The 25,458-nt window shown below is 40.5% G+C and overlaps 2 protein-coding genes across 8 annotated transcripts in view; one reads left to right on the top strand and one right to left on the bottom strand.

The window, feature by feature from the left end:
- The window catches only part of flrt1b (fibronectin leucine rich transmembrane protein 1b), a 32,950-nt gene extending 24,477 nt beyond the window's left edge, over nt 1–8,473 (bottom strand). The window contains exon 1 of one of the 3 annotated variants that reach the window (XM_029441858.1): nt 8,364–8,473. The gene's annotated coding sequence lies outside the window, so the exon portion shown is untranslated. Of the gene's footprint in view, nt 1–2,980; nt 3,472–8,363 lie in introns of those variants that run through there. The other 2 variants (XM_029441859.1, XM_029441857.1) reach the window with 2 other exon arrangements.
- Nucleotides 1–25,458, top strand: part of macrod1 (mono-ADP ribosylhydrolase 1) — a 106,023-nt gene that overhangs the window by 47,774 nt on the left and 32,791 nt on the right. For 4 of the 5 annotated variants that reach the window (XR_003832940.1, XM_029441862.1, XM_029441864.1 and 1 more), the window contains exon 4: nt 14,620–14,649. The exons of the other annotated variant lie outside the window; for it this stretch is intronic. Coding sequence is in view for 3 of the 4 variants with exons in the window: in XM_029441862.1 (XP_029297722.1) it covers nt 14,620–14,649 (30 nt within the window). In the remaining variant the exon portion in view is untranslated. The remainder of the gene's footprint in view (nt 1–14,619; nt 14,650–25,458) is intronic. 5 annotated transcript variants of the gene reach the window in all.

The raw sequence follows: 25,458 nt of genomic DNA on the forward strand, positions 1-25,458 counted from the left end.
TAAACTTATATATCCTGTATATATTTAGTTCCTTATTGGGCTCTGTATACTGCATGTTATCCATTTGTTTTTTTGATGTATGCCATGACTATGAAGATGACAAGACAATTTCCTATTTCGCTAAACAATAAAGCAGAGTCTGTTCTGGTTTAATTAATCTGACTGATCAGTGCATTTAACCATTCAGGATATGTTTTTAATTATTTCTTTTATTACAAAACACAAGCAAGTCGAGGGCAGCATGGACCTCTTCCATTTGTTACTATCGTATATTGATTTGGATGGGTACCAATTCCAATATTGAATCATTAATAAAAGGAAATGTTAACAGCATGCCAAAGTCGACCAGCATTGATATGCTTAGTAACGGTCGTGGTTTCATACTGCTGAATTATTTACATTTTGCAGTGAAACATTAATGCTGAATGTCATGACTGTAGGCATGCAAACAAAGCTAGGGACAGTCTTTGAAATGGATGTAAATCATCAATCCCCTAATTTTTTATAGATGTCAGCTACAGTACCAGATTATGAAGATGATGTCAAATAATTAATTTATAGATGAACAGAATCAGAAATCCTTCAGGTAGGCATATTAGATAAGAAGGTCAAATTGCTTCAGGACAGCAGACATGCTGCTTAGATACATGAAACACAGAGAGACATCTCTTCCTCTGGACACCTGCTGTTCTGCCACAGGGCACTGACCCAGTGCCTTGAACACTGCTCACCACTACATGCAATCACTCGCTGGTAAACTGAACAAACCGCCACCAGGGAAACATTTGTAATTTTAACCCATAGTGTGATGCTACTGGTGTTTTACAATATGGAACAAATTGCCTGTATGTACAGTTCAGAAAGAAAGAAGGGAAGTTTTCAGTCTCTCATCAAGTTCTAGATATATTAAGCTACACAAATCCATATTTTCATATTAGCAATGAAAATAAAAATACTCATGTAATGTAAAAGTACAAACCGACAGCTTATCACATGATTCTTTATTTCCCCTCAGCTCTACGAAGCGTTTTAGCATCTTTTAGCTCATTGTTTTGGTTTTAGGAACAGAAAAGCTCTGATAAACCCAGTGCACGCTACCTGCTCAGCACCAAACAGCAGGCAGACAGAGTTAGTGACTAACTAGTGAACATAGTGGAGTTCTTAGCATCAAAAGAGCCGCATAGTTCCCTTGGTGAAGACCAAAACAGAGCTAAAAGGAAAGTACATATAGGACTCACATTCACCAAGCTACCAGAAACCAAATAAGTGCTAATGTTGCTGCTGTGTGTAGTAATAGATGACTGTTAGCAAACATATTCACCTTATCAATTTTGATATATGTGTTGTGTTTTTATCTTATTGCACGGTGCAGATTTAAGATTCAGAAGAGAGCCAAAGCAACACCACACAAGGAGTTTCCACTTGAAGACACCTTTTATTATTCTGATATTGTACTCATATTGGCATCAGCAACCCGATTGCACAGCTTCGTCAGCAATACTAATACAAGAAGACTAAAAACTGCTTAAAACACGAGATACATTTTACAAAAATGATTCTTCTTGATTTCAATTAAGAACCACACACTGAGGGTCTACAAGTGTGTTAACAGCCGAGACCTGCTGTGCTAAATGCATGGGCACTACTAACATATCTTTTAACATCTTATGTGCTGTGAAGACTTAAGAGAAGCTCAGTCAGCTGAGCTTCACACAGGTGCTGATGAGGATTTTAAACAGCCAAGTTTACCTCTGAGGCGAAAGCAGGGCCTCTTGTTAGGATGAATGATGCCTGTTACAGATTTCAGGAAATTAAAAAATCCTGCAATTCAGGCTCAGAGATGCTACTGATGTCTGGTTTTATTTTTTTAATTTTGTTTGGCAATTTAACGATCTGTAAAATGCCGATTGTGTTTTCTTCCCAACCCCTTCTTGGTTTATTGTGTTTCAAATGGAGTGTTATATAAGCAGTGCTCCTCTCGTGCTCTCGGATGGGTGAATAAGAGGAGATCAAAAGGGAGGCGATAGTCTGCTGCCTTCTCCTCTTCTTTATTCTCTCCACATTCTGCCAATGTGCAGTTCTCTCTAAATGCATGACTTGCCCTGGATTCTCTCTTTCTCTCTCCCTCTCTAGGACATTACACTTTAATCTCATGTTCTCTCTCTTTTTCTCTCTTGCCCCCCTTTTGGTCTCTTAGCCTCTTTCTCTTGTTCATCACTCCATCCATCCATCTCTGCCTTTCTTCTTTAATCCCATGTTCTGTACCGCTTTGGCCCCGAGAATCTCATTCTAATCTGCTGTCTCAATATGGCCCCGTATGACTGCTAATCCTGTGCTTGTATATTCGTGTGTGTGGTGTGTGTGTGTGTGTGTGTGTGTGTGTGTGTGTGTGTGTGTGTGTGTGTGTGTGTGTGTGTGTGTGTGTGTGTGCAGAAGTACATTATGTTTATGTTTACATCCAGCAAAATATTTTTGGGCAGTTCTGCTGAAATGAGTTGCATGAGCATCAAACGACGCAGGCAGATATTGTCATGTCAGAAGGGCCATCAGAGACAGTATTTGCAACCCTGACACACGTACAAAAGAAGACCACAAGCAATTATACTGTATACATATGAAAACATCGTTGCTCACATGAGAGAGCAGGAACGAGCGGTGGCAGAGATGAGAGAAAACATGCAAGTGGGAATTCTATCTCTTTACAAAGTATAATCTCTCACTTTAATCTCCCTCCCTGCCTGTAACTCTCTGAAGCCCTGCTGTTTAAATCTCTTGACTATTTTATTTATTTTGGTCCAGCAGGTAGCTGCACAAATGAAGGCACATCCATATAAACAAGCACACGTTTTTCAACAAGCGTAAAGAGCCTGTAGCATCACCACCAATAGAAGAAGAAAAAAAAGCCTGACATCCTAACCTGCATGAACCGTTCACCCTTCCTCCTACAAATGCACAGTCATCAACCCGACACAGATCATACCTTTGTTATCCATGTTCTGTCTCTCTGCCGCTCTCTTTCCCTCAAGGCATCCTTTTCAAATCATCCTCTCAATTCAATAGATATTTACGCGGGTCCGTTAAGTCCCAGTCAGCAGCCTCTACAGCCGGGGGAGGACGCTCAGTCTGCCCGCACCGAAGCTCCGCGATGTGCACTAGTTATCTCCCACCCTGTTGTTTCACTCTACTGTGGGTTAATGTGTTTGGAGCGAGTCTCTCTCTGTGTGTACGTGTGCGTGAGAGAGAGGGGGAGAGAGAGAGGGAGAGAGAGATGGAGAGCGGGATAGAGAGACTAACCTCGGATAAAGTCCCGTTTTTTCTCTCCAGCGTCTTTTTGCTCCCGGTTCTCGGTCAGTCCGCTCCCCTCTAACCTAAAGCCAACTTCGCTACTTCAACTCCAAACACGGCTTGTCATAACGTTACCGCTACACACTCCTTTTTCCTCTCTCCTCCAAAGGGCTCCGTGCCTCTTCCTGAGCGTAAAACAGCGACAATAGGTGCGACTAATCTCTATTTTCACCTCGATTTATCCCGCAAGTCTTCAGGGCACCTCGGTCTTTTAAAATCTGTGTTTAGTAGCTGCTTGACAGGTGTCGCCTCCAGCGCACGCACTCCTCCTCCTCTTCTTCGTCTCGCGCCGAGCCTGCGCGCAGTGTTGTTGTGTGTCGATGTGCATGTGGGTGTGTGTGGTGGGGGGTACTCTTTACAGTGGCTCTCTGAGCTCCGTTACAGGAGTTCAGCAGGTCGCCACGGCACAGCAATTACCGACAACTCACCAAGCATTAGACTGAAAGGTACACACACGCACACGCACACTACACACTGAGTGTAGCTGGGGCTGCCATTAGGCCAGTTAGGGGGCCCTTTAGATGGAACATTTGTGCATTTCAGTCCTTGAGGAAAGGAAGGAGGGAGGTTTCTTACTCTTGGCAGTAAAGTAGAAATGAAGCTCTATATGTCAGAGTCAGTTTGCGTTTTAATTAAAACATACAGGCACTGGCATGAGGCTGTAGGCTATCAGAAGTTAGTATGTTCTCAGCTAATGACTGGACAATGGTTCAACTGAGACTCATGTGTTTTAATTCAGACTTTGTGACCAATGATTTTATATTTGCCTAAGAGGCGCACCTCACAATTAATTTGCATTTACTACCTTTGGGCAGTTCTCTCACTAAATAGTTACCACAGCTTAGCCATGTGCTACACTGTACTATTAAATGTAGCTTTCACTGGCAGAACATGGTGCAACATAACACACCTTTACTCCAAACAAACACACATCTGTACGCAGATTTATGTGCACAGCTCATCAGCACACAGAGCATCGGCAGAGGGCTCGTGCGGGGCCCTTGGGGCCCCCGTTACAGGTGCACTGCCAGCACCCTCTGGCGCTCTTCCAGAGATAGCTTCCCAAGAATTAGTCTGATTCAATTTAAGTGAATTACATAGTCAGACTCACATTCACAATCTGAATGACACAATTAGAGCTTGGCCTATACTGAATGTTTGAAATAAATACTGATATCAGTATTTAAAAGAGGAAATATTAATATATTGGTCGATATTTACTTTTATACAAACAGATAACGCATATTTTTTTCTGGGAATTGTGACTGTGATATTTGACAGTTTTACAAACATGTCACTGCTCTCTATAATGGCATCACTGTCTCTAAATACAATATATATATCCACCAATACTACTTATGCAAAATATATAATTTATTTTATGTTTTTTTATGTTAACTTGATCAATAAACACTTTGCGAACGACTGCGATATTGCACAGATTTTTGAGTTGAAAGAGACTAGAAATTAGTACTTATAATTGTAACTTGTAATTTATTTGGGGGGGTTCAGTACTATGTCCAATTTGTTCAATAATAATAATATTGGAACTTATTTCTTTACATTTTTTTTATTCAACAAGCAATTTGTTGTATTTTATCCGTATACTGAAAGCAGCAGAAAGGTACATTTAATGTTTATTTATTCCAAGTAATATCGTTATTGCGATATTTAACATTATCACATATTTTCCTCATCTGGTGCTGCCCTTACTAATACAATATATCTGCCATAAGCTAATATTGTCAGACATATTGGTCAGTCTCCACTAGAAACTGCTCAAATTGCACTTTGCTGTTTATAGACCATTTTATATTTGATTATATTATTATTTATATATTATTATGGTGGACATAATAACACCTTAACAATACCATGCAAATCCAGTCCAGTGTTTGTTGTGTATAATCAGTTTTTGTTAGGACTATATCAGGGAAGTATTCATTCATCTCTTCAATGCTATTATATGCGCATTGGTTGTATTAAATCATATATTATAATATATATACTTCTCCCTATCATACAAAAACTGACAGTGATGCTAATTGCACACTGTTATAGTGGGGGATCGTTTACCTTTCTTTTTTTCTTTAACTGAAAAATAGCGTTCATATACAGGATCTCATCCTACAGGAATTATGAGTGTGTCTGCAGCAAATTACTGTAATTTATGGTCTAGTCATCCCTCATGGTATTAGTTTAATAGCCATGTGCATGTAACTATTGTCTAAGTAAAAGGGGGTTCAAATGGATTCTAATCAATCCGTTTAAATTGCAATGGAAAACGTTCATATGACTATCACCTGAAAAGGAAAACAATGAATAGTCTAATGGTGCAGATGAGTTAGAAAAACAATTGGTTGAATGGACAGAACCTCACAATAACATTATTTGATTTGATGTTGATGAAATTGTTTATGGTTTGATTCTGTATTCATGTCATACTTTTTTATATACGTAATAAGAATGCTGCAACAAACAGGGCTGGCCAGAAGATAAATTCATATTTAATTATCTATATTAAAATGCAGAACATTTGCAAAGATAATTACAGTGATTGCTAAATCAGGCAGACCACAGAAAGCGATATAAATCCTTTATTACCAAGCTGTCCTCATCCTCATGCATGTGGGTCATATTGGTTGATCATATTCTGAATGGTTTTATGTTCTTGAAAATTAAAGCAGATAAAACCTTTTTTCAATATTATCTATTATGTAGTACAAAGTTTAGAAGGAGCGCTAACCTGTTGAACATCTGGATGTCTGGTCAGCTGAGCCTGCACGTTTAGTGATGATATAAGTTTAAAGCAACTTACTTTTTGTCCGCTTATGTTTCAGGCAACAGGCTGATGTCACCTGCCATCGTGTTGTATTGTGCTACTTACTGTAAAGCATCTATATTAGGATTTACTAAATGTATATAGAGTCTGAAACAATTCAATCAAACCACTATGGAGTGTCGTTTTTAGCAAAACCCAGCCCTTTGTTTCCAAGTGGATGGATGGGGTAAAGCTACCTAATATGCATAGAAGATCTCCACCTATTGACACCACAGGGCTGCGGAATCACAGAGATGTATCTTAGAATCGCCAAATAACAAATTGGCTACTAAATCACTGAGTTACCTCCTCGGTTGTGTCTAGGATTATACAAAGAGGTACAAAGATAGGTCAAACATTTTAAAATAACTCCCATTGGTAGTCAAGCTAATAGACAGCCTCTGATATTTGTTTAATGAAATATGAACTCTTAGCAACTTGTGGCTATAACTATGATTATTACCGATAAGTGTCACATTTTGAATTACCTAATTAACCATTGATGCTATGAAATGAAAAACACCAGTCACAATTCAGAAAAGCCCCAATTTATGTCATTAAATGACTTGTCTAGTCCCACCAACAGCTTAAAACTAAACTAATTATTATTTGTCTTAATTGATTATAATCAAATAATCATTTTCACATTACTAAATATAAAGAAAAACTAAATCCCTTCACTTCATAATTCAAATATAATTAATTCATTTGGATTTGACTTTTGTTTTTTGGCGCCAAGTCACTGAGCATCTCTCTTATGGTTTCTGTTCGTTCTGCGGAGATGTTGAGGAAGTACACGCACTGTAGTCACAGGAGGGTTGTAGCGGTAACGTAAAGAGAAAACATGAACCCCGCAGTTGGTCATTCCTCCATCACATCACTGAACTCTGGACAACTCTCTTACGTTTGTAAGCTGTTTGAGATCTCTGCCTTGTCTTGCATTAATTAGAAGTACGCTGCTTTGTGTCGCTGCTGTTGTCTCTGCAGGTGTAAACGCATGTTAAGAAGGTAATGAACAACATTATTACTTTCACACCAGCTCAGCTCAAACAAATACGGTTTTGCTCCGCCTCACATGAGCATCATCACGAAGTCGAACACAACGAGATGTTTGTGTTGTTAAGATTCAACAGTTTCACAGCCTTGAGGTGAAACTCGTTTTCTATATCATGGTGGGTATAAAGGAACGGACATTTACAGTGATACTCTGGAGCTTCATTTGCAAAGGAAAGCCAATAAAGCACAAATGCAAACAAGAAATGGTGAATCATCCTTTTAGCCTTGCAGTAATTATGCATCCCTATGTTAATATAGCTTGCACAACCTTTAGTATTTAACTGATTAATGAAGAGAGTATTTAGATGGATTGTCATCTTTGTCATTTCTAAAGTCTTGTAGGTTCAGTTTCTTCTTTTAACTTTTTAACTGCTGAAAAGGGATGTTTTATTTAATCTTAAAAATCAATTTATCTGTCATATAATCTCTGATTATTATAATAGTCTATAATTTACTCTCAGAGGTAGGTGAATCACCACTTCTGCCTTCACTCTGCACCGCATAAGTATCTTTGTCCTTTTTTCCCCTTTAGGATGCGAGCAAATTGATTGGCATTCTCTTGTCGACCGACTAAATGATGGCTAGAAATTAAATGCCTGAAAGAGGTATAATGGTGGTTAGGACAAGTGGGTAGAGGAGAGAGAGGGAGAGGGATGGCGAGTGAAGCGGGAGAGGGAGGAATACACAAACAGGTTGCACTGGGGCCTGGGGAATTAGGGGGAAGAGGGCACGGAGAGCAGAGAGAAAGAAAAATAAGATGGAGGGCCACAGAAAGCAAAGAAGACGGGTTTAACACAGAGCTTCACGCAAACAAGATTTTAGTCTGTTGTCATAATCATCATCATTGCTCTTGAGTTAAACACGCACTCACACGCACACACACACACACACACAGGTGGTTGAACAAACATTTTTACTCTGAGCCAAACCGCAAATGAGTGCTTTCGTTCCCTCTTTAGTCTCACCAACCAACTTCTCTCTCCTCTTGTCTGCACAGTTTTTAGGCATTTAGCTCTTGTCCTTCACTGATGCATCAATCTAACCAGCCCTCCATCCTCTCCTCTCTCTCTCTCTCTCTCTCTCTCTCTCTCTCTCTCTCTCTTTCTCTCTTCCCCTTTCTCCCCTCGCTGTGATTGCTTACCTCCCAAGAAAGAAGAAGTACACTCCATCTTGTTGTTTTATGTTCCCAGCAAATTTAGTCCTGCGTCTCCCTCCTCCACCCTCAACTCTCTTTCACTTTGTCTCTGTCTCTCTCACTCACTCTTCGTCACCCCTCCCTCCCTCGCTCTCTCCCCCTCCCTCCATCCCCTGACACCTCGCACTCTCCTCCTCCACTCCCTCCCTGTCAACTTACTCTCCCTCCTCTCTCCATCTCTCTCTCTCACTCTGTATGTAGTATAACTTATCACCCTGATCCCTTCCCCACTCCGGTAATTGGTGTGTCTCTGCAGAAGATGCTAGTACGCTTCATTTAGCTGCTCAGTATTAGCAATTCCAATTAGTCATCTAATACCAATAAGAAAAATAAACTGTTAGCCTCCATGTATTCGGCACCACGGGAGAAGCGAGTTTGTGTGTGTGTGTGTTTGTTTTTGCCCTTGCAACAACTGCGGCCAGTGCGTGCACACACACCTCAAACAATCTCACACACACAAACACACACACACACACACACACACACACGCACACAATCCACACTCGACAGGGTAGATGTTGGTTTTAACAGATGGTGAAACACTTTCCCTCGAGTATCGACATTACTCTCTCTCCCTCTTCTTCTCTCTCTCTATAATTAACTAGGTTTCAGTAACAAACCTTTGGGCTTTGCCGTCACCATGGTTACCCCAACTCTGAAATGCGACTGTCTGCATGTGTACGTGTGTATGTGTGACTGCTGGCAAGTACGGTGTATGTGTGTGCACATGTCGTAGTGTTCACTCCCCTCTGTGTGTGTGTGTGTGTGTGTGTGTGTGTGTGTGTGTGTGTGTGTGTGTGTGTGTGTGTGTGTGTGTGTGTGTGTGTGTGTGTGTGACCACGTCTTTGCAACTGCATGATTGTGCATACACATGAGTATTTTGGTTGCTTTGATGCTTTTGTTTCCCCACAGGGCTCAGAGGCTGGTTTTGTCTCAAGCGCATATGTTGTACCTACACAGAGAACAGCGGTATTACATGGGATCATTGATCATTTGTCACAGGTCTATTGTACCTTACATAATACTTAATAATTATATAATCCCATGAATAAAGATTACAAATCAGATGAATTTAAAATGGGAAGATAATATAAAACATCTTCTCCGAAAGGCAAAAATAAAATGAAAATAGGATGTGGGATTATATCTTCTGAAATGCCTTTATAGTGTTTCTCATACCTACTATAGCCGATGTTTATTGTAACACAATACACGAATGGTAAGCAGTCATCTCTTCATTAGGGTTTCTAAGATGCTACAGTGAAGTAAAGGCAGAGAAGAGTTCTAGAGTTGTTAAAGGTTCGGTATACTTCAAACAACATGTTGTCTGACCACGTATAAAGGCAAGAGCTCAGTGTCTTTTGCATGTCTTGATTCTTTACTGTATATTATAAAACGGTGCACATTTTCAGACGTCCTGCCCTCAAAGGCATCCATGTTAAAAGTGACAAAAAGATAAAGTTGAAAAAGTTCAAATACATTTATTCCCACATTCCTGATATACTACTTTGTAAAGTAAGCTGTTTATCTGCAATATTTATTTCTGGTTATCTTCCTTCCTCATATTCTTATAAACCGCGGTGCAGTGTTTTGTCATCTGAGAAAAAGTCATGGATCCATTCCTCAAACTGAACTGCCTGGATTGTATTTCACCGATACCCGCAGCATCACCTTCCCACCAACGCAATTCTTTTTCCTCATGCTCTGACAGCAATGTTTTGAGTTTCTGGGTCCATTTTGTTAACATTTGGCGGTATGTTGTCCTTATTTGTGAAGAAAGCTGTCTAAACACGGAGAGCGTCACCTCTCACTGTGACATTTCCAGCAACAACAATGGAGCAGAAATAAGATTTCAGCAATATAAAACATCAGTTACAGCCGGGCTTTGGTGTCAATGCTTTAGATGGGAAGAGAGGGACTTCTTTTTACACACTATTTTGAAACAACCGTTCATCAGTTTTACTGGGAGAAATCCATTGCAGTGGAGGCAGAGATACAGATTTCTACACGGACGGCAGAAGGCAATACAGCCGTAAAACATGTTGTGTTTTGAGTGGAGGAATTTCACTTTCACTGTGTGATTGTGCTCTCTGGGCTTTATTGCGATGACATTATGGGAAATGTTGAACATCGACTAACACAGATGTAGGCAAGGCAGGGAGCAGGAAAGCAGGTGAAAAAATACATTTCCACAAGATAAGTTCTGAAATGCATTTAACATCATAAACTGGCACATAACAGTAAAAGCATCCATGGGCATATTTTTCATTTAAAGTGCACTGAAGGAACCCCTTAGTGCTGTTTTCCTGGCCAAGATTTATCCACCTGGTCAAACTGTGACAACCTTTTAGTCTCTTCACTGTGAGGCAAACCGCTAGTACCATATGACCTCTGTCATCTGCTCATAAATTTCCATGAGAAAGTTAAACTGGTTATATTGACATGGCGGTGACATGTTTAGGCAAAAGGCTAGCCAACCACTCACAGCATGCATCTGGATTCGGCTGCACCAGCTCTTCGTAGGTTCAAACTTAACCCACTTAATATGTAAGACTTTAAGGTCCTGTCACACATATCCGTATGACAGAAACGAATGCCGGCCCATACGAAATATCGACAATACGTTGATATAAATTAAGGGTAAGTTGTGATCGTTTGAAGGACGCAGACGTTACGCCGAACACGCCAGACATACGGCCCTGTCACACAGCTCAGTATGGCAGAAACATGCCGGCGTATATGAAAAGTAGCTCAAAATGTGTCAGAGTCCAAATACGTCCAAGTTTTCCTCAGCGGTGTTGTAGCTGACGTACACATAACGAGTACATAACAAATTACTATACGTATGTCAAACATTGATATCGTATCACTTACCTATTTAAAATGTATCAGAGCGTCTGGCCAACGGAGCTGGAAAAGTGCCATCTGGTTCACGTCATGCTGATGCTGGAGAACGGCTAACATGCTGAACGCTAGCTGTACTGTAGAAACACGTTTAATAAGTTACTCCGTCGTCAGGCATAATGTTAACATAGGTTACGAATAGGTTATCCACTCGTTATCAATACATTGGCTGTAGGATTCACCGTCAGCCGACGTAGCCTATAACTAACGTACCTCTAACGTAGTCACGTAGGTATTCACGTACTATATTTACGTAGGTAAGTATTCACGTACTGTACGTATACGTATATATTCAACTACATCACTAAATTAAAAAAGGATTGCACAAAAACAAGTTCTTATTTAAAGGCACAATGAGTAGTATCTTCCTAAAAACTTATGTATTTGTAATCACAAACCGCAACTGACAAATCCTACTCGTTCTGCCAGTGTCTCTGGTAGGTAGCTAACTGAACCAACTGACAAACTAACCTTAGCTTACATATGACTGTTTAGTTGTCAGACCTGACATTTAATTAATGTGCCGTTTAATAACGATTTTAAGATACATTTGACAAAAATAACCCAAAATACAAAAATACACTTGACGACGAGATAGCATCGTTAGGTTAGCATGGTCAGATATTCCGCACTCATTTTAAACTTAATGAATACTACTAACCCTAAGCACAAATATTTTCCCATGTATACTCATATAAATTAAACAAAGTAATACATACATTTAAATTGATTTGATTAAGTTATGTTTATATTGTTTTGCCTCCTGATCAATACATAATACAGCTTTTTGATGCTACTGTGACTTTCTGTTTATGTGCTTTGTTACTTTTGATTGGTCAGATAATTTTTCCTGCAACTGATTTGCAGATTACTAAAGTTTTATTTTTTAAGCATTAATGGTGCTAACCAATTTACTAAATCAGTAGTTACTAAGAACTGAGTAGGGATTTAAAAGATTCAAACCGACAGTAGTGATTAGTAGTGAATAGCTGGTGCATCCCAGTCCTGGTGTCACCACTGTGTGAACTGTGTGCTCCAGTGCTCCACGACGGAGCTGCATCGTCTCTCCTTCAGGCAGATTTGCCTACCTTTTAAATAAGAAACCTTTCACCATTCAGATGGCCTTGGGCGTGTTAGGACCTGTATTAACAAGACTCACTCTTATGTACAGCTTGCAGCTAAACAACAGAGAATGAATGGGAGACTTAATGGAGACATTTTATTTGTCTGGGCTTTTACATCCAAATGAGCTTTATTTCAGTTCACCATAAGCTCTATCGGCTCTTAAACAAGCTGTGCACCTGAAATCGGCTCACTCTGTCACATTAAATAACTTCCTCTCTTTCAGCTCATGCCGTATGGAGTTGCACATTTTCAAATTAGAGAGTGGAGATATTCACTTTGGGAGATGTTAGTGAGACATATACAGAGAAGTGTGTTTAAAGGCTGAAATTAAGTGGGATTTACCATTAATGAGGCAGTGGGGGATGGTGAAAATGTTGAAGAGTAGAGGATTCTTGAGAGGGAAAGACAGCTTTGGGATTTAGTCTCTCTTCTTCCCTCTTTAAACTCGCCTGATACACTATCTGAGTGCATACCCAATTGGCACAATGCCTACTGGCAAAGAGTAACTAAAATGAGAAACGTCCCCTGTGTGTTCTGAGCTAACTTTGTAACTGTCCCTCGCAGAGAGATTATGTGCTTATCCAATTTTCATAACATGGTCACAGCACCCAAAATTTGATCCACAAGCAGGGAAAGAATTGGAAAACATGATTTTTATGAGTCTATGGTCAGGTTTGAGGTTTCTGGAAGGGCTGCAGATCTCCCCGGGCTAGCATTCCTGACTCTGCATGTTTATAGATATGCGGGTGTGAAAAACACTTGGATATCGCATATGTCAGGAGCCGCCGCAACCGGCCTTATCACCCAGTAATTTATTCTCTTTACACATGTGCAGCGACTTGATTCAAGTGGGGAAGATGATGATTTGGGACGTAGTGGCCAGCCATGGCTACTAGCCTTAAATCTTGACTTTCCTCGCTGGAAAAAGAGCTCATTATGTTGTTATTGTATTTAATCTACAACCACCTCCTTGTTCTCCAGGTAGAAAGTCGCTGTATGATTGACTTGAAAACAAATTTAACTATCTTGCCTGCCTGTTTATTTTCCTTTGGACTGTAGCCTCAGCATGAGTTTATTCATTAGCTTTACAGACAGTGAAGCTACTCATTCTGATTGTGCAATTCTTCTCAGTCTCCATCGACTCGACTCAGAGCCTGCTGGTTCTCATTCTACCATCTAATAAGGGACTGAGATACACCTGCAATGCCAGGTGAATGCAATTAATTGCTGGTTGGCAAACCCAGCGGCACTGTGAGCCCGAGGACATGGGCTGAGAACCACTCTTGTTGAGAGATTCAAACAAACAAAATATGTTCTGAAGGACAAATGTAGAGACATTTTCCCTCCAGCAAGTAAATATAAGCAACAGTTATTTTAGTTCACAAACTGTCAACCAATTAGACTTGATTAAGTCTTTGAAGATCAGTTTCTGAACATCACACCACAGCACTGTTAATAAATACAGCAATGAGGTGTTGTTGTTTTTAACACTCCTATGAAAGGTCAATGTGGTGCAGAGTCCAGTCTATGACCACAAAAGAGTGTTTTTACATTGAGAACATCAATGTTCAAATATCAATTAACACAACAGATGACCTTGACCTTGAATTCAAGGTCATCTGTTAATGTGTTAATTGATGTTTGAACATGGTCAGTTTTGCATTTTGACGATTAAACTGTTGATTATTTATTTAATCAAAACTTTTCTTTTAAAATGCTCATCATAAGTTCTAAGAGCCAAAGGGGATATTTTCATATATGCTGGCCAACAGATTTTACATTTACATTTACAGATATAAAAAAACGAAAAGTAGAAAGTCCTCACATAAGAGGAGCTTGAACTGGGGAACGTTTGGTATTCTTGCTTGAAAACCATCCGGTTCAAAACACATGTTATTTTCAATTAATTAAGTAATTGATTGATTGATTGATTGATTAATTGAATAATAGTTCCAGCTCTAAACTGATGGTTTTACACGGATTAGATGTTGTGAAAAAAGGGTTTCTCTGTTGCAAACAATAAATCAACGCTTGACTTGATCAGTGGTCCATGTTGCATTTTGTATAATATTCCGAGTATCCACCAGTTGATTTGTTGTTTGATTGTTTCAGCTGTAGTTGTTTTAGTCATGTTTAATTCATGAATATTTCTTCTTTCTTGTCTCTCTTTCAGCCAACAAGTCTCTGCTCGGCGGAGGTGGAGGTAAGTCCCAACTTGTCTGATCCAGTGACTCTGTGTGTTTGCTTGCCAAGATACTCGTCGGCCTCAGTTGTTATTAATAGTGGAGCTTTGTGGTGCAAACTGCCTCTGAACACCAACTCATTTAAAATATTGTTATTTTATGCAGAAGCAGTGCAATGTAGTAGCCGAAGAGAGTGTGTCTCTGTGTTTGTTGTGTCGTATGTGTGGTGTTTCTGTATTGTTCTTTGTTTGGTAGCAGGTAGCTCTTTGCTGTGGCAGGTGTTCAAGGTGCGTTTGCATGCTGCTGTGTGTGTCTGTCTGCCCGTGTGTCTGGGTGTAAGTGTGTGGGCGCAGGTGCAAAGTCCATAGTTCATAATTTATGGCTGTGGAGTGCTGTTGATATAAACAGTCATTTTTCATTGTATTGTTGACTCAGTGCTTTGCTGCGTTCGTGTGATGTAAGACGTCCACGCTCAATCGATACTTGTAATAAATCTGAACAGCTAATGCGGCAGCCGCATTCACTAAAACACACGCACACACTCACGCTCACACTAACACTCACACTCACACACACACACACACACACACACACACACACACACACACACACACACACACACACACACACACACACACACACACACACACACACACATACCTTTCCATGTGTATGTGTATGTTTGTTAATGCTTGCAAATGTGGGTGCTGGTGCATTTGCCTGTGGTTGTTTTTGTTTTTCTTCATTTGGGCCAACAGCTTTAGCCTTTCAGACCAGCTCACTTGGACTGCCATTTTTTACCTTCTGATTTGTTTGTGTGTTTCATGTGTAGATGTGTGCGTGTGCATGTGTTTCTGCTATCCAGTCTCCATGTTAACATAGCTACTGTAGTGGCACACTGGTAATAGTTAGTCCCAGTTAGTCCCAGTGCATGTGCTTGCCTGAAGTGTTTTGTAAGTAGCAGTCAGTCCACATACACACACACACACACTCACACACGGGCTCCACCCTTACCGATATACACCAGCTGAGCCTCAAGGCATAAAAATGGACTGCATACTCTTGTGTCTTGTGGCTTCACACACTTGCACACACTACATTCAGTCAAGCAGCTCTAGATCTACAGCATCGTCTGATGTTGTCCTGAAGTCTCTGATGGCTCTACAAAGACAGATGGTTTCTAGAGAGGCCGTGAATGTGTGTATGCGTCAGACTATGTGCATTTCTGCCTATGAAAGCACGTTTACATTGGTTTAGTTATTTAAAAAATGTATTCGGTTGAATTTAACCATCTGTTTTAATTCTAAAAATGTCCACCGACGGTCTGGAGAAGGCTACATACCAAACAACCACCATATGCATATTTTTAAAATCTGTTTCTCTGTAGCTCTTTACTGGTTTCTCTCTGGCTCAGATCTCATCTCTTTCTTATTGTATTTATTTCCCTCTCGCTGTCTCTCTTTCCAGCTCCGTCCTTAGGGGTTTGCCAATGCAGATAGAGGCTACACTAGGTGTTAATTAGAGAGAGAGGTAAGCTTAGAGACAAGGGGAAGAATGGTATAAACAAGAGAGACAGGGGGAGACGATGGCTAGTGCGAGAAGACAAGAGAGGCGAAAGCAACGAAGGTCCGATAATATACAGATGAGAAGAGCTGAGTTGAAAAGAAAAGCCCAAAAACATTGAGTATGCATCTCCATTCGTCGAGGTCACACTCTGCATTGAGTAACCAAGCATTCATTCATTCAGCTTTTTTCATCTGAGGTGAGGCAACAAAAGGTCTTTACAGTGCTTTACTACTCATTCTCAAGGGTACCTGCATAAATGTCATTCAGTTAGATCAAACGCACACCTGCCAACATTGTTTTCTTAAATCCGGAGGGGTTCTGAGCTCCGGCGGCGCATCAACAACAAACTCAAGGACAGGAAATTAACGTTTCTTTATGTCCACTGGCTACAGTTGCTCATTTATTCCAGAGCTTATCTACCATTTCAACGTTTCACTGCTTTGATTGATTTTCCAAATTGAAAAGAAATCCCAGATGATGATCGGAGGTTCAGTCAGCAAGGCAGGTGCCATGAGCTTTGTGTGTGTATATGTGTTTATATATATGTCTATATATATATATATATACATACGTATGTGTGTTTGATTTTTGAATGAATGTCTATTGCTAAAGCCAGGACTCTTTGAAGTATGTATCTGGTTCTTCTTCTAGGTCACCATAAGTCAGTAATGTACCTTTGGGAGGTTTGGTGCATTGAAGTGTTTTTCCTCAGGCTTATGGCCTACACAGAAATGTCACCTACAGTCTATAGGGATGAGAAGCTGAACCTATTAACCACATTTCAAGCCACAATAAACAATCTTCAAAGTTGAAAACATCAATGTCCTGTTTCATTTAGAGCCGAATCATAGAAGTTGTCATTACATAATGTACTCTATTTATAGTAATGTATGGGACCCCAATATCTGTGAAGGATGAAATAAGATTTATTAGTAGTCTAAGATAATAGTTTACTATCTGCCTCTAGGTTCGCTGGGAAGATACTGATTGTTTCTAACCATAACCAAAAATTGGGGTTCAGTACCTTGCTCGAGGGCATGTCGGCAGTCTTCGGGAGGTGAAGCTCTCTAGCTACCAGTCCACTCTCCGGACTTGGTCTGTGCAGACTGAGCTACAGATTAACATGTGAACCTAGTCTAGTATACCGAGTTACCTTGTTTTCATGATTTGTTAAGGAGGGAAAATGTTCAGTTACTGCTTTTACAAACTGATCCGTTCAAAACCTGTTGTGTGAAAATGTCAAGGGTCCCTTTGAAAGGATATGTTCACAATATCATACATGTCCATTGAAAGAGTTATTGATTACTCCATACTGGCTGTGAAGAGATGCCTTTCTAGAGTGAGTACACTAGAAGAGACAAAATCCAGCGTCTTAGATCAAATGCAGTGGGATGCATGATCCACCTTTACCCATACCGACTCCGATATGTCAACTCAGGGTACCGAGGCAAGGCCGAGCACTAATCTCCAAATTTATAATCTGTGTGGAACTTAATAGAAAAATGAAGATACATGAAGCAAAGAATTGCTGTGGCCCTAAAACTGATAGTTAGTAAAAACTTCATGTTTAATAACATTGACAAATAAATAGTATTTAATGTGGATTGTAACATCTGATCGATACTAAATCTGCTTAATAAGGACAGTATCAGAGTGAGCTGCTGCATCCCTATGTTTCCTGTTACTTCCTGGTACCACTACGAGATCCATTTGATTCGTCTAACTCAGTCAAACCATGATCTTTTACAAAACCTTACCAAGTAGTTTGTTGCATTTTTGTTTCAATATACAACATTAACCACGTGTTGGAAATATGTTTCCCCTGAAACATAATTGAGAATGCAGTTTAGATGTAAGGGAATGTAATTTTGTAGGAGACAGGGTTGCTTTGACAGTGCTGCCACTATATTAAGAGAACATGGCCCCTATTAACCCTGAAATTAAATTCTACAGTTGGAGTATTACTTGCTGTGTGGTTATTTGTTTAGCACAGATTAATTTAGGAATATGCAACATGTAAGCCCAAAACTGAAATAACAATGGTCGTGAAACTAGATTTTGACTCAAGACAGATCCTGTAGACCCGGTTATAATCATCCTTATGATGTAGTTGTTTTGCTTTAGTGGTGCATATTCCCAAACAAATATTAGACTAACCAGTAACTCTGGATTCATACTTGATGCAAAGGGTTAACGAGAATATTGCCGTAGATACCTAAGGCATAGGTTTTTTTATTTATATTTCTTTTAGTTGAAGTCACCAACGCAATGTGCTGTACTTGTATAATATAACAGAGACACACAGTTCTGAACAAAGGCAGCTGGTATCAGAGAACCTGTTCTGGGTCTGTGGGGAGTGAGTGCGCAGGATGTGAACCAGCCTTGAAGACAGTGCCTGCAAATGATTGGTTTACGTGTCATAAGACATCCGGACCGAGCACGATCCCAGTTAAAATTTTATCCACTTACATTTTTTATAATTTGGTGGGCGAAAAACAAGATCCTCTCTCGCACTGGATTTTTTTGCAGAGCTGACTTTGTGTGTGCTGACATCTATAATCAATCCTCCAGAACGAGGATGAGGTTTGATATCCGGCTGTGGAAGTCTCTTGTCTGCTCCCTGTGTTTCTGCAGCCCTCGTCTCTGCTTTCTCCTTGTCTGGATGAGGAGAATAAATGCAGGCGGAGCGCAGGCTTGTCTGCTTGCCTTTCAGAACAAGTGAACAAGAGAGCATGTATTGTGAATAAAAGGAGAGAGCAGAAGATTGGTTTTGGGGCACGGAGACGAGACGAGAGGCAAAGAGCACTTAGTGTACCTTCCACATACCGACGGTGCTGTCAGTGTCTCATCCGCCGCATAAATTTGCCTGTTTCACCGCAGCAGCTGTGTTTATGTGTGTATGTGGATAAGTTCATAGTGGCATTTAACAGGTTGCTGCATGTTTAAGTTTGTGTGTATGCAAGTACATACTAGTGTGAAGCAGAGTGCATGTGTGTGTGTGCATCCACCACCAGACCCATCCTAAATGTTGCCTTGGCAACAAGCTGACTGAAGTAAGTGAGTGTCCTGGCTCTGCTGAGGGATTGTGGGAAAGCAATATGCCAACGTTCCGCCCCATTAGTTTGACGGACAGTCTGTTTGGCCTATAAGAGGTCAGCTGCCAAGGGCAGCCATATTAGTATTCCTTAGGAGAGACCCTGGGATTGGTTTTACGCTAATGTCAATCCACCTGTGTGTGTGTGTGGGGTGTGTGTGTGTGTGTGTGTGTGTGTGTGTGTGTGTGTGTGTGTGTGTGTGTGTGTGTGTGTGGCGGGGGGTGTGCGTGGGTGTGTTTGTAAGAGTGGGTGGATGTTGGGGGTAAAGCTTGTCCTGGCATGTAACATTGCGGGCAGTGTGTGTGTGTGTGTGTGTGTGTGTGTGTGTGTGTTTGTTTGTGTGCCCTGCTGGGGGTTGCAGGCTACTCGCCAGGTAAGCATATCGCCAATTATCACTTCCCAGTCCCCCTACTTCCCTGGCTCCCTCCCTTCCTCTCTCCCCCAGAGTCGGTCAATACAGAGCCTGTGAGGGAGGCATGATAACACCTAAACTGGTCATCCGCCTGCTTAGCTGGCTTGTCACTGGTCTACAGAAGCCAAAACACTCATTTCTACCCCCTTTCTGCATCCATCCATCCTTTTTTATCCTTTCTCCTCTCTGAACCATTTATCTCCTCCCCTTTTGTCTTTAGCCTCCCTCGTTCCCTTCACCTACACACCCTTTTTTACACTTGATCCCCTTCCAAACCCATTTCTCTTTGTCTAAATGTGCTCTTCAATTCCCTGTCTCGTCTTTCTCTGTCTCTGTGTGAGTCTTTCAATTGTTTTGTTTTTTATCTCCGTCCCATCTCATATTCCCTGGAAGACCAGGCTTCAGTAGCAGAAATCGTTGATGTGATATTTTGTATGGTAATGAAGGCTAAATAATGATTGCTGTTTTTTTTTATGGAAATGAGTTTGACACTTCCTAAAAGATCTTTTTAGTGTCTAGTAATATAAAGTAAATTCATGACTAATTCATTGTTATATGTTAATGTCTGTTGTTGGCATTAGGTGTAGCCAATTATGGCTCATTGTTGAGTAGTTCAGGTACAGCATTTGCATGCGACGGAGTCAGTGGAGTATGAACAAGTATCCTTTGACACCGCAGTGATGCTAATTTGGTTAGGGCTTCCCGGTCTCGGCTGTCCCCACTATCTAAATGAGGGATACATCAATATCCACACACACATATGGATTCATGCTATATGTTGAGTCAATATGAGTATCTTTAAAATAACAATTGGTCACAAGCACATCATAGATAGACTCCACAAGTGGCAAGCGCCGTACAGGTGTACTAACGAAGAAATCAAGACTTTGTGTCTGAAATCAGAATTCAGAGCCAATTAAATAGTTGCCTTAATATTCCCACAATGGAACAAAAGTTGCCGTGTCTGTAGCGTGTAAACTTCTTTCTGCTACTATGAGGCTAAACTTTGGCACAGTGGGGTTTTTAGCTACACGCTATTGTCAGCATGCTAACATGATCAAAATAACACTGATGCTAATGTCCAGCAGAAGCGACGCGCCGTTTTGATCTGAACTCTTGTCAGACCCTTGGCTGGAGGGAGATCACCAGGGGTCTGAAAGTTTCCTACATTGTCACTTCCAGTAAATATCACACCTGCGTTTTTTCATAGGAAGATAGCAAGTACTACTCACCCATCTTTTAAGTAGTTACGTCTCCTTTCTGAACTCGAGGATATTCATTTTAATATATATATATACTGTATATATATATTAAACAATTTCAATATATTTTCCAATATAATATATTCATTGGCAGCTCTATAAACCAAGGTTTTTTTTTGACCTGATGGTGGTACAAGATGAAAAGTTAGAGATCACCAGAGTTATGGCAATTAATGCTCTTGGGACCATGAATACTAAATACCATGTTAAGCCAATGACACGGTCTGTGGTGGACTGACCGACTTCCCCATCCCTAGAACCATGCAACTAGTGTGGCCAAAACCACAAGCAAATCAGAGATGCAGTCTACAAATGACAAACATGCGGAGCAATTCTTAATCCTCCACTTTTTTATTCATTTAAAAAAGTTAAATGAAGAAAAATACTTTTTAATTGAGGTATTTTACCCATCGCAAGCACGAACAAATGGACTCAGTTGATCTTATTCTGTATAAGTGATAGATAATATTGCCATCCTTGGGCACTAATACACCTTCATGTGTGCCTGTGATGAACCGCTGGTGCAGCTTTACTTCAAATGCGTCTTTCATTTGCACCCCCCTCTGTTTGTGAATTCCCCCTTCATATTTCTGACCGCATTGATGTGACGGAACAGTGTCTAAATGTACTCAGTAGCGTGCGGTGCTCATGCTGAGCTATTACACCGTCTCCCACGGAGCCTGAAGTTACCACATTCTGAAAGAAAGCTACCATGGGCTGTTTTCAGTGAAGGTAGTTTAAGGGACAGCTCTTTATATTACGGAGGTGGGCGTCATCGAGAAACTGAATAGGTGTATGAATATTTGTTACCCCTGCTTTCCAGGTTCAGGCTTAACCAGAAGGAAAGAAAGAGAGGGAGAGGGAGGGAGGGAGATATTTATTCTGTCTCCTCTCAAACATGAGAAAAACAAAGGCTTCTTCAGCTGAATGCACAAAGCGTGATTTATAAGTCAGCATGTAGTCAAAATGATGTTATTTTACGTACGCTTAAAGGACTGCATTTAGGAGTCGTGCACCACTGAAATTTGAAAGGACAAGAAGGGCACTGCAGTGATGTGTCTGTCTTTAGAGACTGCTATCCAAAGAAGAACATTAATTTCAGCAAGTGCCTCAAGATTACATATTGTTTACGTGCAAATGGCAAAGCCCTCTAACAGCTGTAATAATGATGATAGGAACTAAGCAGGAAGGTCAAAGTCTTTGTAAGGAGCAAGCCCCCAGGAGCAGGGCTGGACTGTGAAGCAGTTTTGTCGTGGCCGAATGGGGTATTTCTACTTCTGTGTTTCTAATGCGATGCCCAGAAATGTGTGCTCTATGGAGCCAAAAAAGCGAAAGCATGAGGAATCCTGCAGAAGCTTTTCAGCATATGCGCCCGTTAAACAACTTTTATAGGAATGAATGAATCTTTGAGCGCCTAATCCAGTATATTGATAGTAGGGAGGAGGTCAGGGTGGATGGATGTGTCAACAAAACAGCTTAACAACTTAAACATGGAAGGTCGTTTTCTGTTTCCAATGCGAGTTATTTTTAAAACAGGACCACAATTGCTCTCGAACCTTAACAATGCGTTTATTATTGTCACCATGATGACGAAGGTCCCCATACTTTAACAAAGCCCTTATTTGAACCCTTAACTATAATACTTCTCTAAACTTTACCAAGTATTGTTGTGCCTAAACCAGAACGCTAACCCTAGCATTTTAAGAATAAGGCAGAAAATACGTTGGGTTAGTTTAATTTCCCTACTGTAACCCAAACACCTACTCAATGATTGTATGTACAGAGTCATAGCGAGAATCATAATTGCTGAAGTCAAAGGCATACACAAACTTCACATTAATCAGGTGGCGTCCTAGTGTTACGGTTTTTATGGTCACGTGTCCAAGCGGCTTTTCTAAGCCATGACACGTGTTACCTAATCTTGGCGTTTAGCTGTATCTGCACAAATGTATATGAGCTATGTGTTGTTATGTGAGTGTACAAGCTTCATTGTGTACGTATCTGCAACCACGCAAATGTGTATGTGTGGGCCTGAGCAGAGAGACTCAAGACTGTGCACTCCTCTCATAAAGACTGGGGGGAAAGGCCAGTTTCCACCATTACACTCATGCACAAGCACATACATATTCATGTCTCTGTCAAACATGAAGCATGAAACAAAGCAAAAGGTATTGTTGGTTTACGTTTCAGTTCAATTTCCATTTCTTTTTCTTTTGATTCTGTTTTTCTTGCCTATTTCCTTATCTCCCTCCAGACTATTTTTACATCTGCTACTCTCTCCCTTATTCCCCTCCCTCCTTCTCTTTTCCAGCTCTCTCTCTTATCACACTTGTTCTCTATTTCAGAGTCGGGCTGCTTCAAAGTTAGTGTGTGCAGAGTGTGTGTGTCACCTCAAGGACTCTTCACACACACACACACACAACCCAACACGCACACACACACACACACACAATACACACATGAATACATCTGTGCACAGTAGCACATATGCTTTGACAAGAATATACAGACACCAGCAATATTTTATACACACACACAGACACACACACACACAGACACACACACACACACACACACAGACACACACACACAGACACACAGACACACACACAGACACACACACACACAGACACACATACACACAGACACACAGACACACACACAGACACAGCGTGACCATGGTATCTGAGCTTGTTTCTATGCACTCTGAGGAATTAGTCAGTGTTCAGCGCTCGCCTTTCACAACCTCACACTTGTGCTTAGCTCACAGTGCGGACCAGTTCAACACTGCACAGCATGACGTGGCACACTACGGCTCTGCACGGCATTTGATATGCCAACTTAACACAATAGCGTTCAGATAACACCAGACCCCCGCCCAGAGCTACTTGGTTTGGTGAAACACACCGCTGCAACAGCTGGTGTGTATACAGCCAGGCAGAGATAAGAGCCACAGGCCAACAAGCTGAGCTGTGACATATGGATGGGTGTTATTGTACTATTTTCACCAAGTGCTGACAAATCTCACAGTGCTGTAACAAACTCATTCCTGACAGATGTGTTTTATTCTGGGTTAATTATGAATTATTAAAGCCACACTCCTACATAAGACCTCTGAATGATTTCAAAAGAAGAGCAGAGTCTTGAGCCAGGATCTTACCAGGCTACGAATGCTGGTGATGGTGAAGTTACTGGCACACTGGCTGGTACTATTGTGAGACTAATATTTAAATATACACAGTGTTTCAACTGTATGGCATTTACAATGTAGACTACTAATTTGTTTGGACAACATTTCGAGGGAAACATATTTGCTGCCAGAATCATGTTGAGCTGCCACTTTGTTTTCAAATGTAGAAAACGCTCCAATTATGTTGTTCATGGGCAACAGTGGGCGCACACAGCTCACACCTTTGACACCATGCAGGATGCGAGTGTTCACATCCAGAGTCTTGCTTGTGGTTATCGTTTAGGCTAGAAAAAGTACTTTGGTTAAAGTCAAGTAAAGATTGTGATTTTGTACTTCAACCAAGAGGACGATCTTTCTCTAACTGTACCAAAGTGTTAGGCTTGAGGATGTATTGCAAAAGCACTTATAACAGGGAAAACAAATGAAATAGTTGTCAGTGGACATGTTGCAGATATATACAATATGTACATTTTGCGACTTTGCCCATCATTTTATTGAAAAAGTATCCTTGAAGCGCCCTGTGGGCTATAAAGCTTTAAAGGGATAGTTTGAATTGTATGAGGTATTACTACAGTGTATTACTATATTTTTCTTTTCGTCACATAGGGTGAAATTCAGTTTTTCTGTTATACATGTAAGATAAATATTTTGGCTTTGAAGAACTGTTCCTAAATGGTGAATTATTTAGTTTTTTTGTTGTTGCATTGTATCATTCAAATCTGTTATTCCTATAGTATCTGAATGTGCTTCAAGTGTAATTTCATTAAAGTTAAATGCTGCTTTCTTAGGGCCATAATGCTTTGAACCATAATAATACAGCTTGAGTATGAGCTGTATATTAACTTTGATGGAAATGTGTCTAACTGCAAGGGAAGCAAAGACTGAAACTGGTAATTGACACAGCTGTAAAATTGCTTTTCGTGCATCATTTCCCTCCTGGAAATGAACACAGTCACGGTCTTTAGATGTGGTGTGGATCAAAGATAGATACAGATTTATGAAAATGTAATTAATAAAGACTAATTGACCAAAAAGTCAAAGTCAGCTGAGTCCTTAATAACACATTAAATGGAGCAATTAACTAAGCCAGTGGCCATACAATCCATTAAATAGACTGACACAGAGAGAGACAGATGCTTTGACTTATTAAAAGAAAGGGCAAAAAGTGGGATTTGGGGTGAAAAGTTAGCATCCTGCAGAAGTCTGGAAATTCAACCGTTCACCACTAATAACAACATCATCCAGATCCTTTCAGCACTGAGCTTTCACGCCTGTAAATGTGTCTGCTGGACTTCAAACATTTA

The sequence above is a fragment of the Cottoperca gobio genome, chromosome 10 (genome assembly GCF_900634415.1).
Source record: "Cottoperca gobio chromosome 10, fCotGob3.1, whole genome shotgun sequence".
NCBI classification, from domain to species: domain Eukaryota; kingdom Metazoa; phylum Chordata; class Actinopteri; order Perciformes; family Bovichtidae; genus Cottoperca; species Cottoperca gobio.